The sequence below is a fragment of the Procambarus clarkii genome, chromosome 43 (genome assembly GCF_040958095.1).
Source record: "Procambarus clarkii isolate CNS0578487 chromosome 43, FALCON_Pclarkii_2.0, whole genome shotgun sequence".
NCBI lineage: Eukaryota > Metazoa > Arthropoda > Malacostraca > Decapoda > Cambaridae > Procambarus > Procambarus clarkii.
Genome location: NC_091192.1, coordinates 18090661 through 18106923, shown reverse-complemented (window position 1 = coordinate 18106923; position 16263 = coordinate 18090661). Strand labels below are relative to the sequence as shown.

General features: G+C 45.0%; 1 protein-coding gene across 1 annotated transcript; it reads right to left on the bottom strand.

Annotated features, from left to right (window-relative positions):
* Window positions 1-1430: 1430 nt before the first annotated feature.
* LOC123756031 (uncharacterized) lies at window positions 1431-15742 on the bottom strand. The gene is made up of 4 exons (XM_045739042.2): window positions 15687-15742; window positions 15312-15531; window positions 1947-2335; window positions 1431-1452 (listed from the first exon to the last, which is right to left on the bottom strand). Exons 1-4 carry the CDS (start codon window positions 15740-15742, stop codon window positions 1431-1433), a joined length of 687 nt encoding a protein of 228 aa, XP_045594998.2.
* Between the last annotated feature and the right edge of the window lie 521 nt (window positions 15743-16263).

Sequence of the window (16263 nt, the reverse complement as noted above, 5' to 3'; positions counted from 1 at the left end):
TCTATGCCTTCAAATGCCCACTTGGGGACTGTAAGCTCCAAAAAACCCAGTATATAGGCAAGACAACAACATCTCTTTCTAGGCGTTTAACGATGCATAAGCAACAGGGCTCCATTAAGGAACATATAATCTCTTCCCACAACCAAACCATCGCCAGAGAAATCCTAGTAAACAACACAGAAATCATCGATAGATACAGCGATAGCAGGCGGCTTGACGTTTGCGAGGCACTACACATCAAGAAGTCAACACCAGCAATCAACAGCCAATTATTGCACAACTATATTCTACCCACCTCAAGACTCCGCTCCAATATAGAAGCATCAAGAAATATGGACCAATAGGCTTTCTACAAACACTTCTATTCAATACCCATTGTTTGTGTTCTGTCTTGTGTTGATACTTTTAATACCCTATTAATATCCCCTCTTGTTCTGTCTTGTGTTAATGCCACATCACCCCTCCCACCTCACTCAAATGTAGATATAAAATCGGAGATACGTAAGTTCTAATCAGTTGTGTATTTGTGAACTAAAGTCTTTGAAAATGTAATAAGTTTTACGAAACGCACCCGTGTCGCGTCAGACTAGAAATAAAAATGAATTTTGGAGAATTGATTTTTGATTTACCTCCAACAGTGAAGCGTAATGTACGAAAGATTGAGAAAATTCGTGTTAGAATTATTAATCTTACTTTTTCGGTCATATTTAATAATAATATATATATATATATATATATATATATATATATATATATATATATATATATATATATATATATATATATATTTTACAGTGTGAGTGTAGGCAAGTGTGTGCATTAAGCATGGACCACGTGTTCTCCCATATAACAGGGCTTGATGGAAAAAAAAACCTTGATGGAGGAACAATTGAAACAGAAATTTCCTTAAGTACTTTCGTATATTAATACGTCTTCAGAAGGAATGATTTGCAAGTCGATTGATTGATTGATGAAGATTAAGCCACCCAAAAGGTGGCACGGGCACGAATAGCCTGTAAGTGGTGGCCCTTTTGAGCCATTACCAGTATCAATAGATGATACTGGAGATCTGTGGAGGTGCGGCTGCACCCTGCGTGACGGGAGATGTCTCCCGTTTTGCAAGTCAAGTATTGGACATAAGTATATAGGTAGGAGAGAGAGGTGAAGTGAGGGGAAGTACAATGAAAAATTAATGGGAATTAGGTGGATACAAATAAGAGCCGCATAAGAACTGCAGAAGGCCTATTGGCCCATACGAGACAGCTCCTATTTATATCCACCAATAGGCCCACACATGGATAATAATAGCATAAGATAGCAAATATTTACAATGAATTAGTGAGACAAATGTGTATCAATGATCCTACTCAAATCGTCCTTTAATTGATCTATCAAAAATGGATCTAAGTTATATAAACCACTGCTAATGTTCAAATTACATTCTTCTGTAATCTGTAATAAAGCAGATTCAATTATGTTCCTGTTATAAGTGATTTTACAGTTTGTTATTGAAGAAGCCATCTCCCAATCAATTTGGTGAGCATTTTCTGACAAATGAACAAACAAAGCATTAGACAATTGGCCATGTCTTAGAGTATTTATGTTGCGAAATTCTACATTTCAAGTTTTTAGATGTCTTTAGTACAAATCTTTAGTACATCTAAAGATTTGAAATGTAGAATGTCACATAAATACTCTGTAAGACATGGTCAATTGTCTAATGCTATGTTTGTTCATTTGTCATAAAGTGATCACCAAATTGATTTGGATATGTTTTCTTACGATTTCGTCGGATTCTGTATTGCTGTAATCGTTGTTCTCAACAATTTGGCGGATTTGTTCAAGGTCGTGGTGCCAAGAAGAGCATTTATATGTAGGTCGTATTGCACGACCTACATGTGCATTGCTGACGCTTCTCTTATACCTGTCAATGCAATCACTCTTACCGTTCATACATTTTATCAGTTGGTTTACGGTACACATCAGTGACAAATATATCCGAGTTACCGTCAACGAGAACATCGAGGAATGGAATCCTTCCTCCTTCATTTTTCTCAACAGTGAACCTCAAGCCTGAGACTTCTCGAAGCTTTAAATAAAGACTCTCCAAAGTGTTATCGCTGTCAACAAAGACGAATATGTCGTCGACGTGTCTGCAGTAGCTACTACGGTTGAGCCCTTCCCTCTGCATGATGGACGATTCAACATGAGACATGAATGCCTGGGCGAACAAGACCCACAATGAGGACGCCGTCGCTACACCATCAACCAGCAGGTACAGTTTACCCTCTGAGCACAGGAAAGGAGCTTCAGCGGTGCACGCCTTCAGCATATCCTGTAAGATAGTTGGAGGTACCTTGAGTGGAGGGAGGTGCTCTTGTTGATACACATAGTTCAATGTTATGTTTATGGTCCTTTTCACTGGAACGTTAGTGAACAGACTTTCACCGTCAAGAGAAGCCATCACCCCACGGGGGTTCTCTCGTTTTCAGAACGTCAATAAATTCGTCGCAGGATTTAAGGGAGAATATGGTCTGGATGTTCTAGGTACTACAGCAAGAACGTTCACTCCTTGTGCTCATAGGAAGAGTTTCAAGAGTATTAAAGACAGCTGTGCATGCATAAATCAGTGGTGCTCGAGATAATAACACCGTGTTGGGACTCTCGCCAGAGTGATCCACCAGCCTCGACCAGACCTTTTTAGTGTGCTAGTTTATGTTCTACCCCAGACATGACCATACACTTATACAGTGTTAACAATCATGTATTCTCATTCGTCCTTCATAAACAACAGCGTGAAACCTGGGTAATGTTCATGTTTGATTATGCAGCAACTGTATACATTATACATGTTTAAGAATACGTCAGAGCGAAAGGAAGGAATTAGAAGAGAAGGAAGGTCTCAAAGAAAACAGGAGTATGAGAGAGAAATAGAGTAAAACGCTAAAACCAAAATATCACACAATATAGCCAGAAATATGGCCAAATATCTGGGGGTTGTGAGCCACTAGAGAGCAGAAGTGTTGTATGCCTCACTTGGGAAATATTAATGGGCAGGCTGGGGAACGATAAGGCCTCGCACGCTTCTTTAAGGCAGCGATAAGGGCTGGAGGAGGAAGCGGTGGCGGCGACGGTGGAGCACGAGGGATAACTCCCTGTTCAGACTGATGACTAAGATGGTGACAGGGCTCCCATGGAGGATGGGGAGGGTTTGGCACTATTGTGTGGGTATGGTAGGCAGGGATGGGGGGTACAGTGCCACTGTGGGCAATGGTGGGCAGGGGGGGGGCTTAGGTTATCGTTGGTAGTGCAGGTTGGGGGGAGGGGGCGGCTTAGGTTACCATACTAGTGCTGCAGATGGATGCTCAGGGTACCCTAGTAGTGCAGGTGGGTGCTCAGGGTACCCTAGTAGTGCAGGTGGGTGCTCAGGGTACCCTAGTAGTGCAGGTGGGTGCTCAGGGTACCCTAGTAGTGAAGGTGGGTGCTCAGGGTACCCTAGTAGTGCAGGTGGGTGCTCAGGGTACCCTAGTAGTGCAGGTGGGTGCTCAGGGTACCCTAGTAGTGCAGGTGGGTGCTCAGGGTACCCTAGTAGTGCAGGTGGGTGCTCAGGGTACCCTAGTAGTGAAGGTGGGTGCTCAGGGTACCCTAGTAGTGCAGGTGGGTGCTCAGGGTACCCTAGTAGTGCAGGTGGGTGCTCAGGGTACCCTAGTAGTGCAGGTGGGTGCTCAGGGTACCCTAGTAGTGCAGGTGGGTGCTCAGGGTACCCTAGTAGTGCAGGTGGGTGCTCAGGGTACCCTAGTAGTGCAGGTGGGTGCTCAGGGTACCCTAGTAGTGCAGGTGGGTGCTCAGGGTACCCTAGTAGTGCAGGTGGGTGCTCAGGGTACCCTAGTAGTGCAGGTGGGTGCTCAGGGTACCCTAGTAGTGCAGGTGGGTGCTCAGGGTACCCTAGTAGTGAAGGTGGGTGCTCAGGGTACCCTAGTAGTGCAGGTGGGTGCTCAGGGTACCCTAGTAGTGCAGGTGGGTGCTCAGGGTACCCTAGTAGTGCAGGTGGGTGCTCAGGGTACCCTAGTAGTGCAGGTGGGTGCTCAGGGTACCCTAGTAGTGCAGGTGGGTGCTCAGGGTACCCTAATAGTGCAGGTGGGTGCTCGGGGTACCCTAGTAGTGCAGGTGGGTGCTCAGGGTACCCTAGTAGTGCAGGTGGATGCTCAGGGTACCCTAGTAGTGCAGGTGGATGCTCAGGGTACCCTAGTAGTGCAGGTGGTGTCTCAGGTACTCTGTTCACGGAGTTGCTTTCCTCCCCCCCCCTCTCAAACATTGTACACTGCCGGTCTCAACACCACCCACTGGTGCAGGGGGATGCGCAGTTGTCTTGACAATGGGAGATGGCGCATACTTCTGGCACTCAAATGTGTACAAGTCTCCAAAACACATTTATTGTAAGCGATTCTTTATCAGCCTTTATTACGCTCAATTGTTTAAGGTATAATTGAAACATGCGTGTTTCTGAAGTTGGACAGATTCAATACAATTATTCATGATGGTAACTCAGTCCATTTTATGTGTATGTCATCTTATGTTGGCGTCTGAGAGCCGATAGGTTAGTCAAGGAATATGCCTTCAGAGGAGCCCACTATATCCTTGGATGACCTATAGATTGGATTGTCTGAGAATAATAATAATGTTATTCTCAGGCAATCCAATATTATTTTTATTATTAATAATAATAAATACAATAAATCTTTTTTTAAATTTTACCTCAGATCTACAATAAATCATTGTAGATCTGAGGTAAAATATACACTGGCCATTTCATCATCTTCATACTACCATGCAAGAAGAGCAACATGTCTACGGATCATCTAATAAAGTTAGCAGACTTGTAGATGTCTCTCGTCTCAAGTATCATCAAGTGAAGATGATCATTCCTCACCTCTACTGCTCGGCAAAGACTCGAGTATAAGTGTCTCTGGGAGTTAACATTGCCAGCGACGTAGACCTGGTCAAGTGTAAACTGTCAACCCAATTAATCGCACACCTTCATAGCTGATGGAATGCTAACAAAACAATGTATTTAGAGAGAGACAAATGTTAAATAAAAGTCTGCAAGTATTTCATTTAAATTAAAAAACCTACTAACATAAATTTGTGCTATTTAACACGAGTTTGCAAACTGTAGGTTGTGTATGTATGTGATTGTAACATTTTCCCCGCCCCCCCCTCAGGATGGGGATGGGGGGGGAGGATGGGTACGAGGTACTGGCTCAAGTAACAATCTCCAACTCATCGTGTTAGGGCCACTTGAGGTCACGGTCATGTTAGTTCAATTATCTGTAAACATGCTTCTAACTTCTTAATAATATAAGCCGTAACTTACTCAGTTAAATGGATTTTGTGGTTGAGTTGGTGAGCCCATAGTGTGCCACTGTAACCTTTCCCACCAGCCCTCTCCGGATGGTTATGGCGGTACGTAATGAATGAATTAAACTAACAACCAGTCAGTTTTCATAACCTTTCTAATAGCCTTATTAATAAATATAGCGTCTCGGCAGTATAGTTGGGTTCGTTCTCGGTTGCAGGGAAACATGGCTTCGAATCCTATTGGGACATAAATAGTTGGCCGCGTTTCCTTTCATCTAATGACTCTTTTTTCAGCTAGCAGTAAATAGGTACAAGGAAGTTAGACCTTCCTTGTGGACTGTTGCGGGGGTTGTATCCTGAGGAGGGTTTAACCTTAAGGGCCCTCCATGTCAGCCTTAAGTGTGTGTGTGTGTGTGTGTGTGTGTGTGTATGTGTATGTGTATGTGTATGTGTATGTGTGTGTGTGTGTGTGTGTGTGTGTGTGTGTGTATTGTGACGATAATCTCCTTCAAGAGATTGAGCCTGCTCTTCCCTCCATAATTACGTCTTCACAATTATATAAAAAGACTATGGAAGAAATGTCCAACAACGACAACAACACCAGCAAGGCTTGCCAGGGTGAGCAGAAACGTATGCAGCCAGCCACCTGTTCGAACTCCAACCACCAAACTACCCGTTGATCGCTACGGCTCCGCTGATTGGTCGCCGGTCTGGCTGCACCTGCCTCGCCCCCCCCCCAATACTACCTGATGTCTGGGGTCGCCCCAACATCAGTCCTCAGAATGTTCAGTGCTTTCGTAGCCAGCACTCCTCCCAGCTAGACGTTAGCGTGTACTGAGAGAGGTGGTGGCTTTAAGCCAATATTCCAGCACCTCCCACTTACCTTTTGTATTGCACTTCTTGTTATTTTGCCTTAACGTAACTTTTCATTGTGTCATTTAAGTATTCTTATTATTTTGATTGATTGATTTTATTATAAGAATTTGTTTGTGCATTATTTTCATGTTTTGATTTATTTAACGTAATTAAAATTTCATTGTTAAAGTTTACTTGTGTTTTGTGTGTCTTCTCCTTACCTTACCACAGACGAAGTTCCAGTTTTTCTATTTTTTTTATAACTATGTGACGAGGCCATACCCCTAGCCTTAAACAGCCGAACACCAACGCGTTACCGTCACAAGTTATATGGGGGCCTGTCCTAGGAGCTTCACTCAGGTACTGGTGCCAAGTGGTAATTTATGGTAAGCGTATTTAACTTTGTTAACGTAGCTTTACTATTTTTCATTCAATTTCATTTTTTATAAGGTGCGGTGTATTGTGCATTACGAGAGTAACATATAGTGAAGGTGAGACAACTTTGGATTACGTGGTGACTGTAGGCCGCAGTCATACTCTTAATTGGTCATCTCTCCCTCCTTGTTATTACTCGTATTTACCATCTATGTCCCTTGAATATTTCTCATTCTGACAGATCATCATATTGGTACCCTGGTACTGTGGTCTGCCCCGGGTCAAGAGTACCCAATCTTCTGCAATCTGACTGTAGGAGGATAAAGAGGGCCATAGTTCCTCTAGCTCGAACTTTAGTTGCTGAATTGGGACCTCAGCAGCAGTTCTCGTCACCAGTTGACACCTCGCACCCCTACACGTCAGTCAGAGATGATGATACATACAACGGTAGGGAATTAGCTTATTTTTTCAGAGCACAAAAGTTCGCTAATTCTGTAAGTATCATATTAAATTCAGTAGGAAAAACTTGCTTTATGTCCTTTAGAGACTTGGCAAGGTATGCCTACATCCTTGGACTACCAATTTTACTTTTGAAGCATTTAACTGTTTCATTTGTTTTCGAAACTTTGTTTAATTTGTTAGTAGGATTTTCTTGCCCTTATTCTCTTACATGAGTACCGGGTACAAGATTTCCTGCGCCCTTGATTTAATTTAATCATTTAATATCTTTCACTTAACGTTAATTGTTAAAGATCACACAGGATAGGTGCCAGTTGCCACGTTGTCCTGTTTCTGACATTTCATTATTGAACATTCGTGTACCTTTATTTGCTAATTTCACCATGTTTCGTCTCCAAACTTTCCGTGCAAATCCAGCAGGTGAAATAGGGACTTTAAGTCGTGCCAAGAGGACTGAATTACAAACTCTTGCACATGAGTATCAACTAGAAGTTCCCTACCAAGCCAACAAAAATGACCTACACAACCTGTTGCTGGATTACTATTTAGAGCAAGGTAAGATAGACTCTGAAACTCATGAAACTTACTATATTGCAGATAAAACTGATTTGGCAACGCTGAAACTCAAACTAGAGCTGGCCAAGATTGAACGTGAGCAGCAAAGGGAAGCCCTCGAACAACAAGAACGAGCTGCTGCCATACGAAGAGAAGAACAAGAACGCGAAGCTGCTTTGAGGAGAGACGAACAAGAACGCGAAGCTGCTTTGAGGAGGGAAGAACACGAACGCGAGGTCGCATTACTCCGTGAACGTGAACGAGTACAGCTTGAAACACTCCAGGAGCGGGAACGCTTACAGCTTGAAACCAAACAACGCGAGTTGGAAATACAACGCGAACATGACAAGCAACAAGCAACTCTGGCTCTAGAGTGTCGTCAACGTGAAATCGCCTTGGAAACTTCACACTTCACTCAACGCCAACAAGCTACTGCCAATCTTCCCGTCAGTTTTAATATATCACATGCAAGTAAGTTAATGCCATCCTTTGTAGAAGCAGAAGTTGATGTGTTCTTTACCACCTTTGAAACCCTTGCTAATCAACTCAGTTGGCCTGTCGACCAATGGGCAACACTTCTCAGAGTCCATCTTACAGGTAGAGCTGCAGTCACACTCAGTACTTTGGCGTCTGAGAATGACTACTACACTCTGAAACAAGCAGTGTTGGACGCCTACCTCCTCTCTACTGAAAGTTATAGAAGGAAATTCCGTGACCACCTGAAGGCAAGTACCACTACCTTCCTCGAGTTTGCTAACACGAAACGGAGGTATTTCATGAAATGGCTGGAAGCAGCACATGTCTCTACTTTTACAGAACTCGTCAACCTGATGCTTGTTGAAGAATTCTTGAGACGTGTGCCGCCTCCTGTCCGCCTCTACTTAGCAGATAAAGAAGAAACCGACTACCTGAAGTGTGCTAAGTCGGCTGACACTTACAGCCTCATCCACCGGCTGACACCTGAACCATCCTCCAGTAAGAAGTCGTGGTACAGTTACGAGAAGGTGAGCCCCGATCAAGCTGGTTCACAACTGTACTGCAAGTATTGTAGACTCTATGGACATACCATAGACAAGTGTGGTAAGTCTCAATACAAGGGAACCACTGACCAACAACGACCCAAACCAACTCCTCCTAAGTCCGGTAAGCCTGTGATGAATGTTGGTGTTGATGTTAATGATCTTTCTCTTTTCAGTAACCACCTGTATACTGGAACTGTCTCTGCCAACGGTTCAAATCCGGAGGGACGTTTCAAATTGAAGATCTTGAGGGACACAGCGGCTCTACAATCGATCATCTTGAAGTCGGCTGTGCCCAACATAGTCTACACCGGGGAAACAGTCTTCATCACTGACCTCACTGCTACCACTCCATACCCTCTCGCCAGAGTCCACCTGGATTGTCCCTACGTGAACGGGGAAGTCCAAGTCGCCGTCAGGGAAAAGCCTTTTCCCATGCCTGGAGTGCAACTTCTCCTAGGCAACGACTTGGCAGAAGACCTGCAACCGACCAACCTGATCGTCATGGACAAACCCCAGGTGTGTAACTCTGTGCCAATAAATCCTATTCTTGAGTATGTTCCAGCAGAGGTTCAAGAGAGTGAAGTTTCTCCTCCGGTTCTCGTGACCACCCGTACACAAGCCGCACGTCCACAGCCAGCTGACTCTACTGCTACCGCTGTCCCTCAAGACCCTCAGAAACTACCCCCGCATCTGACCAAGTTGGAGTTCCGTAAGTTGCAGAGGGAAGATCTTACTTTAACACCATTGTTTTTCCAGGCTGAGACTCAACCCGACAGTATTCCTGGGTTCTTCCTAGAGAACGACTTGCTCTACCGCAGATATAGACCCAATAAACTGAAGGAGGAGGACGATTGGGCCAACACCGAACAACTTGTGATTCCCACCAGCCTGCGGCCCACTATTCTACACCTGGCCCACGGAGCATTCTCCCACTACGGCTTCAACAAGACTTACCATGGGATTCGTCAAGACTACTACTGGCCAGGTATGGTAAACAACGTCAAACAGTACGTAAAACAGTGTCATACATGTCAGATGGCAGGCAAACCGAACGTCTCCATTCCCAGAGCACCACTGATTCCCATACAGGTGCCTGCGGAACCTTTCCACAGACTCATAATAGACTGTGTTGGTCCTTTACCTCGGACCAGTTCAGGTAACGCCTACATCCTAACCATCCTGTGTCCTACCACCAGATTTCCCATAGCAGTTCCAGTGAAGAACATCACGGCTGCTACGGTTATCAAACATCTACTGAAGATCTTCACTCAATACGGATTTCCCAGGGAGATTCAAAGTGACTGTGGCACCAACTTCACCAGTGATCTCTTCAAAAGGACACTGGAGGAGTTCAACATCAAACAGGTATTGTCCAGCCCCTATCATCCTGCTTCACAGGGTTCTCTTGAACGTAGTCATCAGACCATCAAAGCACTCTTGAAAAAGTTTTGTAGTGAAACCTCGAAGGATTGGGATAAGCAGATTGACCTAATAATGTGTATTTTCAGAAGTCTCCCCAATGAGTCCCTAGGAGTATCTCCTTATGAGATGCTCTACGGCCGTAAGTGCCGTACTCCCCTTAAGGCTTTCAAAGACTCTCTCAGAGATGCCACCTTCAGTGAGCATCAGAATGTGCCCCAGTTTCTTCAAAACCTTCAGCACATTCTAGAGAGAGTCCACCGCTTTGCCCATGATAATCTATTGAAAGCCCAGGTGAGAATGAAGACTCATTACGACCAGACCAGCAAAGTAAGAAAATTCAAGCCGGGAGACTTCGTCCTTGCCTATTTTCCTATCCCAGGTTCACCTTTACAAAACAAATTTTCAGGACCCTACTGCGTCAAAGAGTGCAGAAACAACAACACATACGTCATAGAGACTCCAGATAGGCGGCGGAAGACCCAGCTGTGCCACGTCAACCTCCTGAAGCAATATAATGGTACTCCTCCCACTGTCTTGATTAATTGTTCTACCTTCACAGAACCCTACATCCACAGTGAGACCATCCCGGCTTCTTCTCCCGAAAGCACTGACAAGGAGTCGGCGCTTTCTAATTCCAAAATCCTTAATGATCTTCCCAAATGCTTTCAGGATAATACTCGTGCTCCTATGCCCTCTTCTAATTCCACTCTCACCTCGTCAGATAAGCCCTACATCCTCCATGTCGACGCCAATGGTACCGACGATGGTGGTGTCGTGATGCAGCAACGAGGCGAGAAGAATACACCTGTCAGCGACTACTGCTACAAGGAACGACGGAACAATTGGCAAGGAGCTACTCTTCCTCATCCTGAAGCTTCAGCACTTCACTCCACACCTGAAAAGTGCTCGGTCCACCATCAATACGGACCACACCACCCTACACCTCCTGCAGCACGCCCACTTCTCATCTCAACGTCTTCTACTATGGGCTTGCTACCTGCAGAAATTCAACCTGGAGACACGCTATACCAAGAGTCTGACAACATCTTAGCCCATGATCTCTCCAGAGTTTATGAAGTAGAAGCAACTCCATCCATTACTCCACCACATAACGACGTACTTCTTCCAGAACCGCAGGCTTCGGGGGAGAGTTGTGACGATAATCTCCTTCAAGAGATTGAGCCTGCTCTTCCCTCCATAATTACGTCTTCACAATTATATAAAAAGACTATGGAAGAAATGTCCAACAACGACAACAACACCAGCAAGGCTTGCCAGGGTGAGCAGAAACGTATGCAGCCAGCCACCTGTTCGAACTCCAACCACCAAACTACCCGTTGATCGCTACGGCTCCGCTGATTGGTCGCCGGTCTGGCTGCACCTGCCTCGCCCCCCCCAATACTACCTGATGTCTGGGGTCGCCCCAACATCAGTCCTCAGAATGTTCAGTGCTTTCGTAGCCAGCACTCCTCCCAGCTAGACGTTAGCGTGTACTGAGAGAGGTGGTGGCTTTAAGCCAATATTCCAGCACCTCCCACTTACCTTTTGTATTGCACTTCTTGTTATTTTGCCTTAACGTAACTTTTCATTGTGTCATTTAAGTATTCTTATTATTTTGATTGATTGATTTTCTTATAAGAATTTGTTTGTGCATTATTTTCATGTTTTGATTTATTTAACGTAATTAAAATTTCATTGTTAAAGTTTACTTGTGTTTTGTGTGTCTTCTCCTTACCTTACCACAGACGAAGTTCCAGTTTTTCTATTTTTTTTATAACTATGTGACGAGGCCATACCCCTAGCCTTAAACAGCCGAACACCAACGCGTTACCGTCACAGTATGTACTCACCTATTTGTGTCTGCAGGATCGAGCATTGACTCTTGGATCCCGCCTTTCGAGCATCGGATGTTTACAGCAATGACTCCGGTCCTATTTCCCTATCATACCTAATTTTAATATGATGAATAGTATTTGCTTCCACAACCTCTTCCTTAAGTGTATTCCATTTTTCCACTACTCTCACGCTAAAAGAAAACTTCCTAACATCTTTGTGACTCATCTGAGTTTCCAGATTCCACTCATGTCCCTTCGTTCTGTTACTATTCCGTGTGAACATTTCATCTATGTCCACTCTGTCATTCCCCCTGAGTATTTTATACATTCCTATCATGTTCCCCCCTCCTTCTTTTTTCTAGTGTCGTAAGGCACAGTTCCTACAGGCGCTCCTCATATCCCATCCCTCGCAACTCTGGGACGAGTCTCGTTGAAAACTTCTGAACCTTTTCCAGTTTCCTTATATGCTTCTTCAGATGGGGACTCCATGATGAGGCGGCATACTCTAAGACTGGCCTCACATAGGCAGTGTAAAGCGCCCTAAATGCCTCCTTCCTTAGGTTTCTGAATGATGTTCAAACTTTTGCCAGTGTAGAATACGCTGCTGTCATTATCCTATTTATATGTGCTTCAGGAGAGAGATTAGGTGTTACGTCCACGCCCAGGTCTCTTTCTCGCGTCGTCACAGGTAGGCAGTTCCCCTTCATTGTGTACTGTCCCTTTGGTCTCCTATCACCTAGTCCCATTTCCATAACTTTACATTTGCTCGTGTTGAACTCAAGTAGCCATTTCTCTGACCATCTCGGCAACCTGTTCAGGTCCTCTTGGAGGATCCTGCAGTCCTCATCTGTCACAACTCTTCTCATCAACTTTGCGTCATCCGTGAACATCGACATGTAGGACTCAACTCTTGTAAAAATGTCGTTAACATATACTAGAAATAGAATTGGTCCTAGCACCGATCCTTGAGGTACTTCACTCGTTACTGTTCGCCAGTCCGACTTCTCGCCCCTTACTGTAACTCTTTGGCTCCTTCCTGTTAGGTAGTTCCTTATCCATGCTAGGGCCTTTACTCCCACCCCACCTGCTTCTTGAGTTTGAACAGCAGTCTCATGTACGGTACTGTACCAAAGGCTTTTTGGCAGTCCAGAAATATGCAGTCTGCCCAACCATCTCTGTCCTGTCCTATCCTCGTTATTTTTTATAGATTTCCAAGAGGTTTGTTAGGCACGATTTCCCTTTCCAGAACCCATGTTGATGTTCACAAACCTAACAGGTGTGCAACCAGTCATAGCCTAATTATTCTTTCAAGTATTTTACAGGGGATGCTTGTCAGTGATACAGGTCTACAGTTAAGTGCCTCCTCTCTATCGCCTTTCTTGAAAATTGGTACGACATTTACCTTCTTCCAGCAACTGGGCAATTCTCCCGACATAAGTGTCTCATTAAAGATCCTTGCCAGAGGCACGCTGAGGGCCTGCGATTCTTCTTTTAGTATCCACGGTCCAACCGCTTTAGTTGCATCCAGTGTTGTCATCTGTTTCATTACCTCCTCTGCTGCCACCTCTATATCTGATAGTCTTTCATCTAGGGTAATCTCTTCTAACAATGGGAGCTGCTCAGGCTAGGTTGTGAACACTCCATGGAAGCTGGCGTTCAGTGCCTCACAGATTTCCTTGTCACTTTCAGTATATGCCCCCTCTATTTTCCTTAGTTTTGTCACTTGGTCGTTCACCGACATTTTTCTTCTTAAATGGCTGTGTAGTAATTTAGGTTGCTTTTTCACTTTGATTGCAATATCGTTCTCATAGTTCCTTTCCGATGTTCGTCTTATGTTAATGTAATCGTTCCTAGTTCTGTTGCATCTGATCCTGTTGTCCTCTGTCCGTTGTCTTTTGTACTTCCTCCACTCCCGCCTGCTGGCCATTTTTGCTTCCTGGCACTATTAGACCATGGATTATATTCCCTCTTATTTTTTCCCTTTACTGTTGGTATAAATCTCTCTTCGGCCTCCTAGTATTTTCGTATGACCAGGTCCATCATACCTTGGACTGTTTTTCCTCTAATTTCTTCCTCCCACTGCACTTCTCCCAGATAGTCCCTTATCCTCCTGTAGTCCCCTTTCCTGTAGTCAACTCTCCTTTCCCAGACCTCTTGTCACATGGTCACAAGTTTGAATTCCATCATGTAGTCAAATACAAGGACACAATGGTCGCTGGCCCCTAGAGGCGTTTCATGCTCCAAATTCTCGATGTCTTTTACGCTCTGGGTGAAAATCAGGTCTAATAGGCTCGGTGCATTTCCTCCTCTTTTCTTTGTGTCTTTCTTCACATGTTGTGTTAGGAAATTTCTGTCTACAACATCTACTAACTTTGCTCCCCACATTTCGTCCCCTCCATGGGGATTCCTTGATTTCCAATTTATCTCTCCATGATTTAAGTCCCGCATGACCAGCAGCTTTGCTCTCATTCTGTGGGCTAGTGTTGCTGCCTTCTGCAGTTCATCTGTGCATGCCTTGTTGTTGTCATCATACTCCTGTCTGGGTCTTCTACTGTTTGGTGGGGGATTGTAGATTACGAAGATCACAATCTTCCTCCCATCTGCTGTCAGAGTTCCATGTATGAAGCTTGTGCTCTCATTAGTAACCCGATTTCCTAGGTCTTCAAACTTCCATTTCCGCTTTATTAGGAGTGCCACTTCCCCTCCCTGTCTCTGTGTCCTCTCTTTTCTTATCACCTGGTAACCCTGTGGAAAGATTGCATCCGAGATTATATCATTAATTTTAGTTTCCACTATTGCAACTATGTCAGAATCTGCCTCATTCAATCTTTCTTTTATCTCTTCAGCTTTATTAGATACCCCATCAGCATTGGTGTTCTAAACCTTGAGATTCTTCATGGAAACTCTGGTACCAGAGTTCGCCCTTTCTCTGGGGGTCTGGAGGGATCTGGGGGGTTTCTGGGGGTGAATGGGGGCTGGAGTGGTTTGGGGGGGGGGTGTCGGGGGGGGTGTCGGGGGGGGTGAATGAGGTCTGGATGGGTACTTGGGGGCGAATGGGAGCTGGGCATCTAGGAAGGTAGGTATGAAGGTATGGGGTAGGGCCTGGGTAGGTAGGTCTGGAGTAGTAAGGGCATACTGGGTTTGAAGATTAGGGAGGGTCTGAGAGGCATAGAAGGGTTGAGAGGTAGCATAAGGTTGAGAGTCAGAGGTTGAGAGGTTAGGGGGGAGAAGAACAGAGGGGGTGGGGGGGAAGAGGGGCAGATGGAACATGGATAGTGAGAGTGGGAGAGAGGTTGTATTAGTCAGTGGGAACTCAGGGGTATGTGTGGACATTGGGGCAGAAGGGAGGAAGAGGTGGGGGTCCCCCCCATCCCCCACAGGGGGTCCATGTGCCCCCCCTCGCAAGGATGATAGGGGGGCTGGACAGTACCTGTGTTATGTGGAATTCCTCCAGTGTCTTTTTGAAGAGATCACTGGTGAAGTTGGTGCCACAAACACTCTGTATCTCCTTCGGTAATCCATACTGGGTAAAGATCTTCAGGAGCTGTTTCACAACGGTGGCAGCCGTAATGTTCTTTACGGGAACTGCTATGGGGAACCTGGTAGTTGGACATAGGACAGTGATTATGTAGATGTTGCCAGAACTGGTCCTGGGTAATGGACCAACACAGTCTATTATTAACTTACTAAAGGGTTCTGAAAGCACTGGAATAGGAATAAGAGGTGCCTTGGGAATAGACATGTTAGGCTTTCCTGCCATCTGACATGTATGACAATCTTGTACGAAGGTTTTGACATCTCTTACCATACCTCTAAGGGCGTGGTAGGTCTTGTTAAATCCGTAATGTAAGAGTGGTCCATGGGCCAGATGCAAGATGTCGGGCCGTAGGCTGGAGGGAACTACCAGTTGATTAACGGTGGCTCAATCATCGTCTTTCTTCAATTTGCTGGGTCTATATATACGGTATAGTTGGTTCTCTACAAAGAACCCAGGGATACTGTCAGATTGTGTCTTAGCCTGAAAGAATAAGGATGTTAACGAGGGATCCTCTCTCTGCAACTTATGGAACTCCAGTACGGTGAGATTCAGTAGGAGGATCTGAGAATCTTGAGAGACAGCTGAAGTAGATGGAGTAGCTGGTTGCAGGAGTGCTGCTTGAGCACACGTCGTCACCAAAATAGGAGGAGAGACTTCATCAGGATCATCTGTAGATGGGACCTCATCCTTAACAAACTGCAAAACAGGATTTTCCACTGCTGAGTCACATACCTGGGGTTTGTCGATGATAATTAGATTCATAGGTTCTTGACCTTCGGCCAAGTCGTTGCTCAGGAGAAGTTGAGCTCCTGACATGGGAAAAGGCTTTTCCCGGATGGCGACT

Bases quoted from the DNA above. Each gene is read 5' to 3' on its own strand.
- LOC123756031 (XM_045739042.2), bottom strand. From the start codon at position 15,742: ATGGACCACTCTTACATTACGGATTTAACAAGACCTACCACGCCCTTA. The intron at 2,336-15,311 runs GTACTGTCCAGC...ACTATCTTACAG, and splicing joins AGGAATTCCACATAACACAG to GATATGCTGAAGGCGTGCAC. The intron at 1,453-1,946 runs GTAAGAGTGATT...GCTTTATTACAG, and splicing joins ACTGATAAAATGTATGAACG to ATTACAGAAGAATGTAATTT.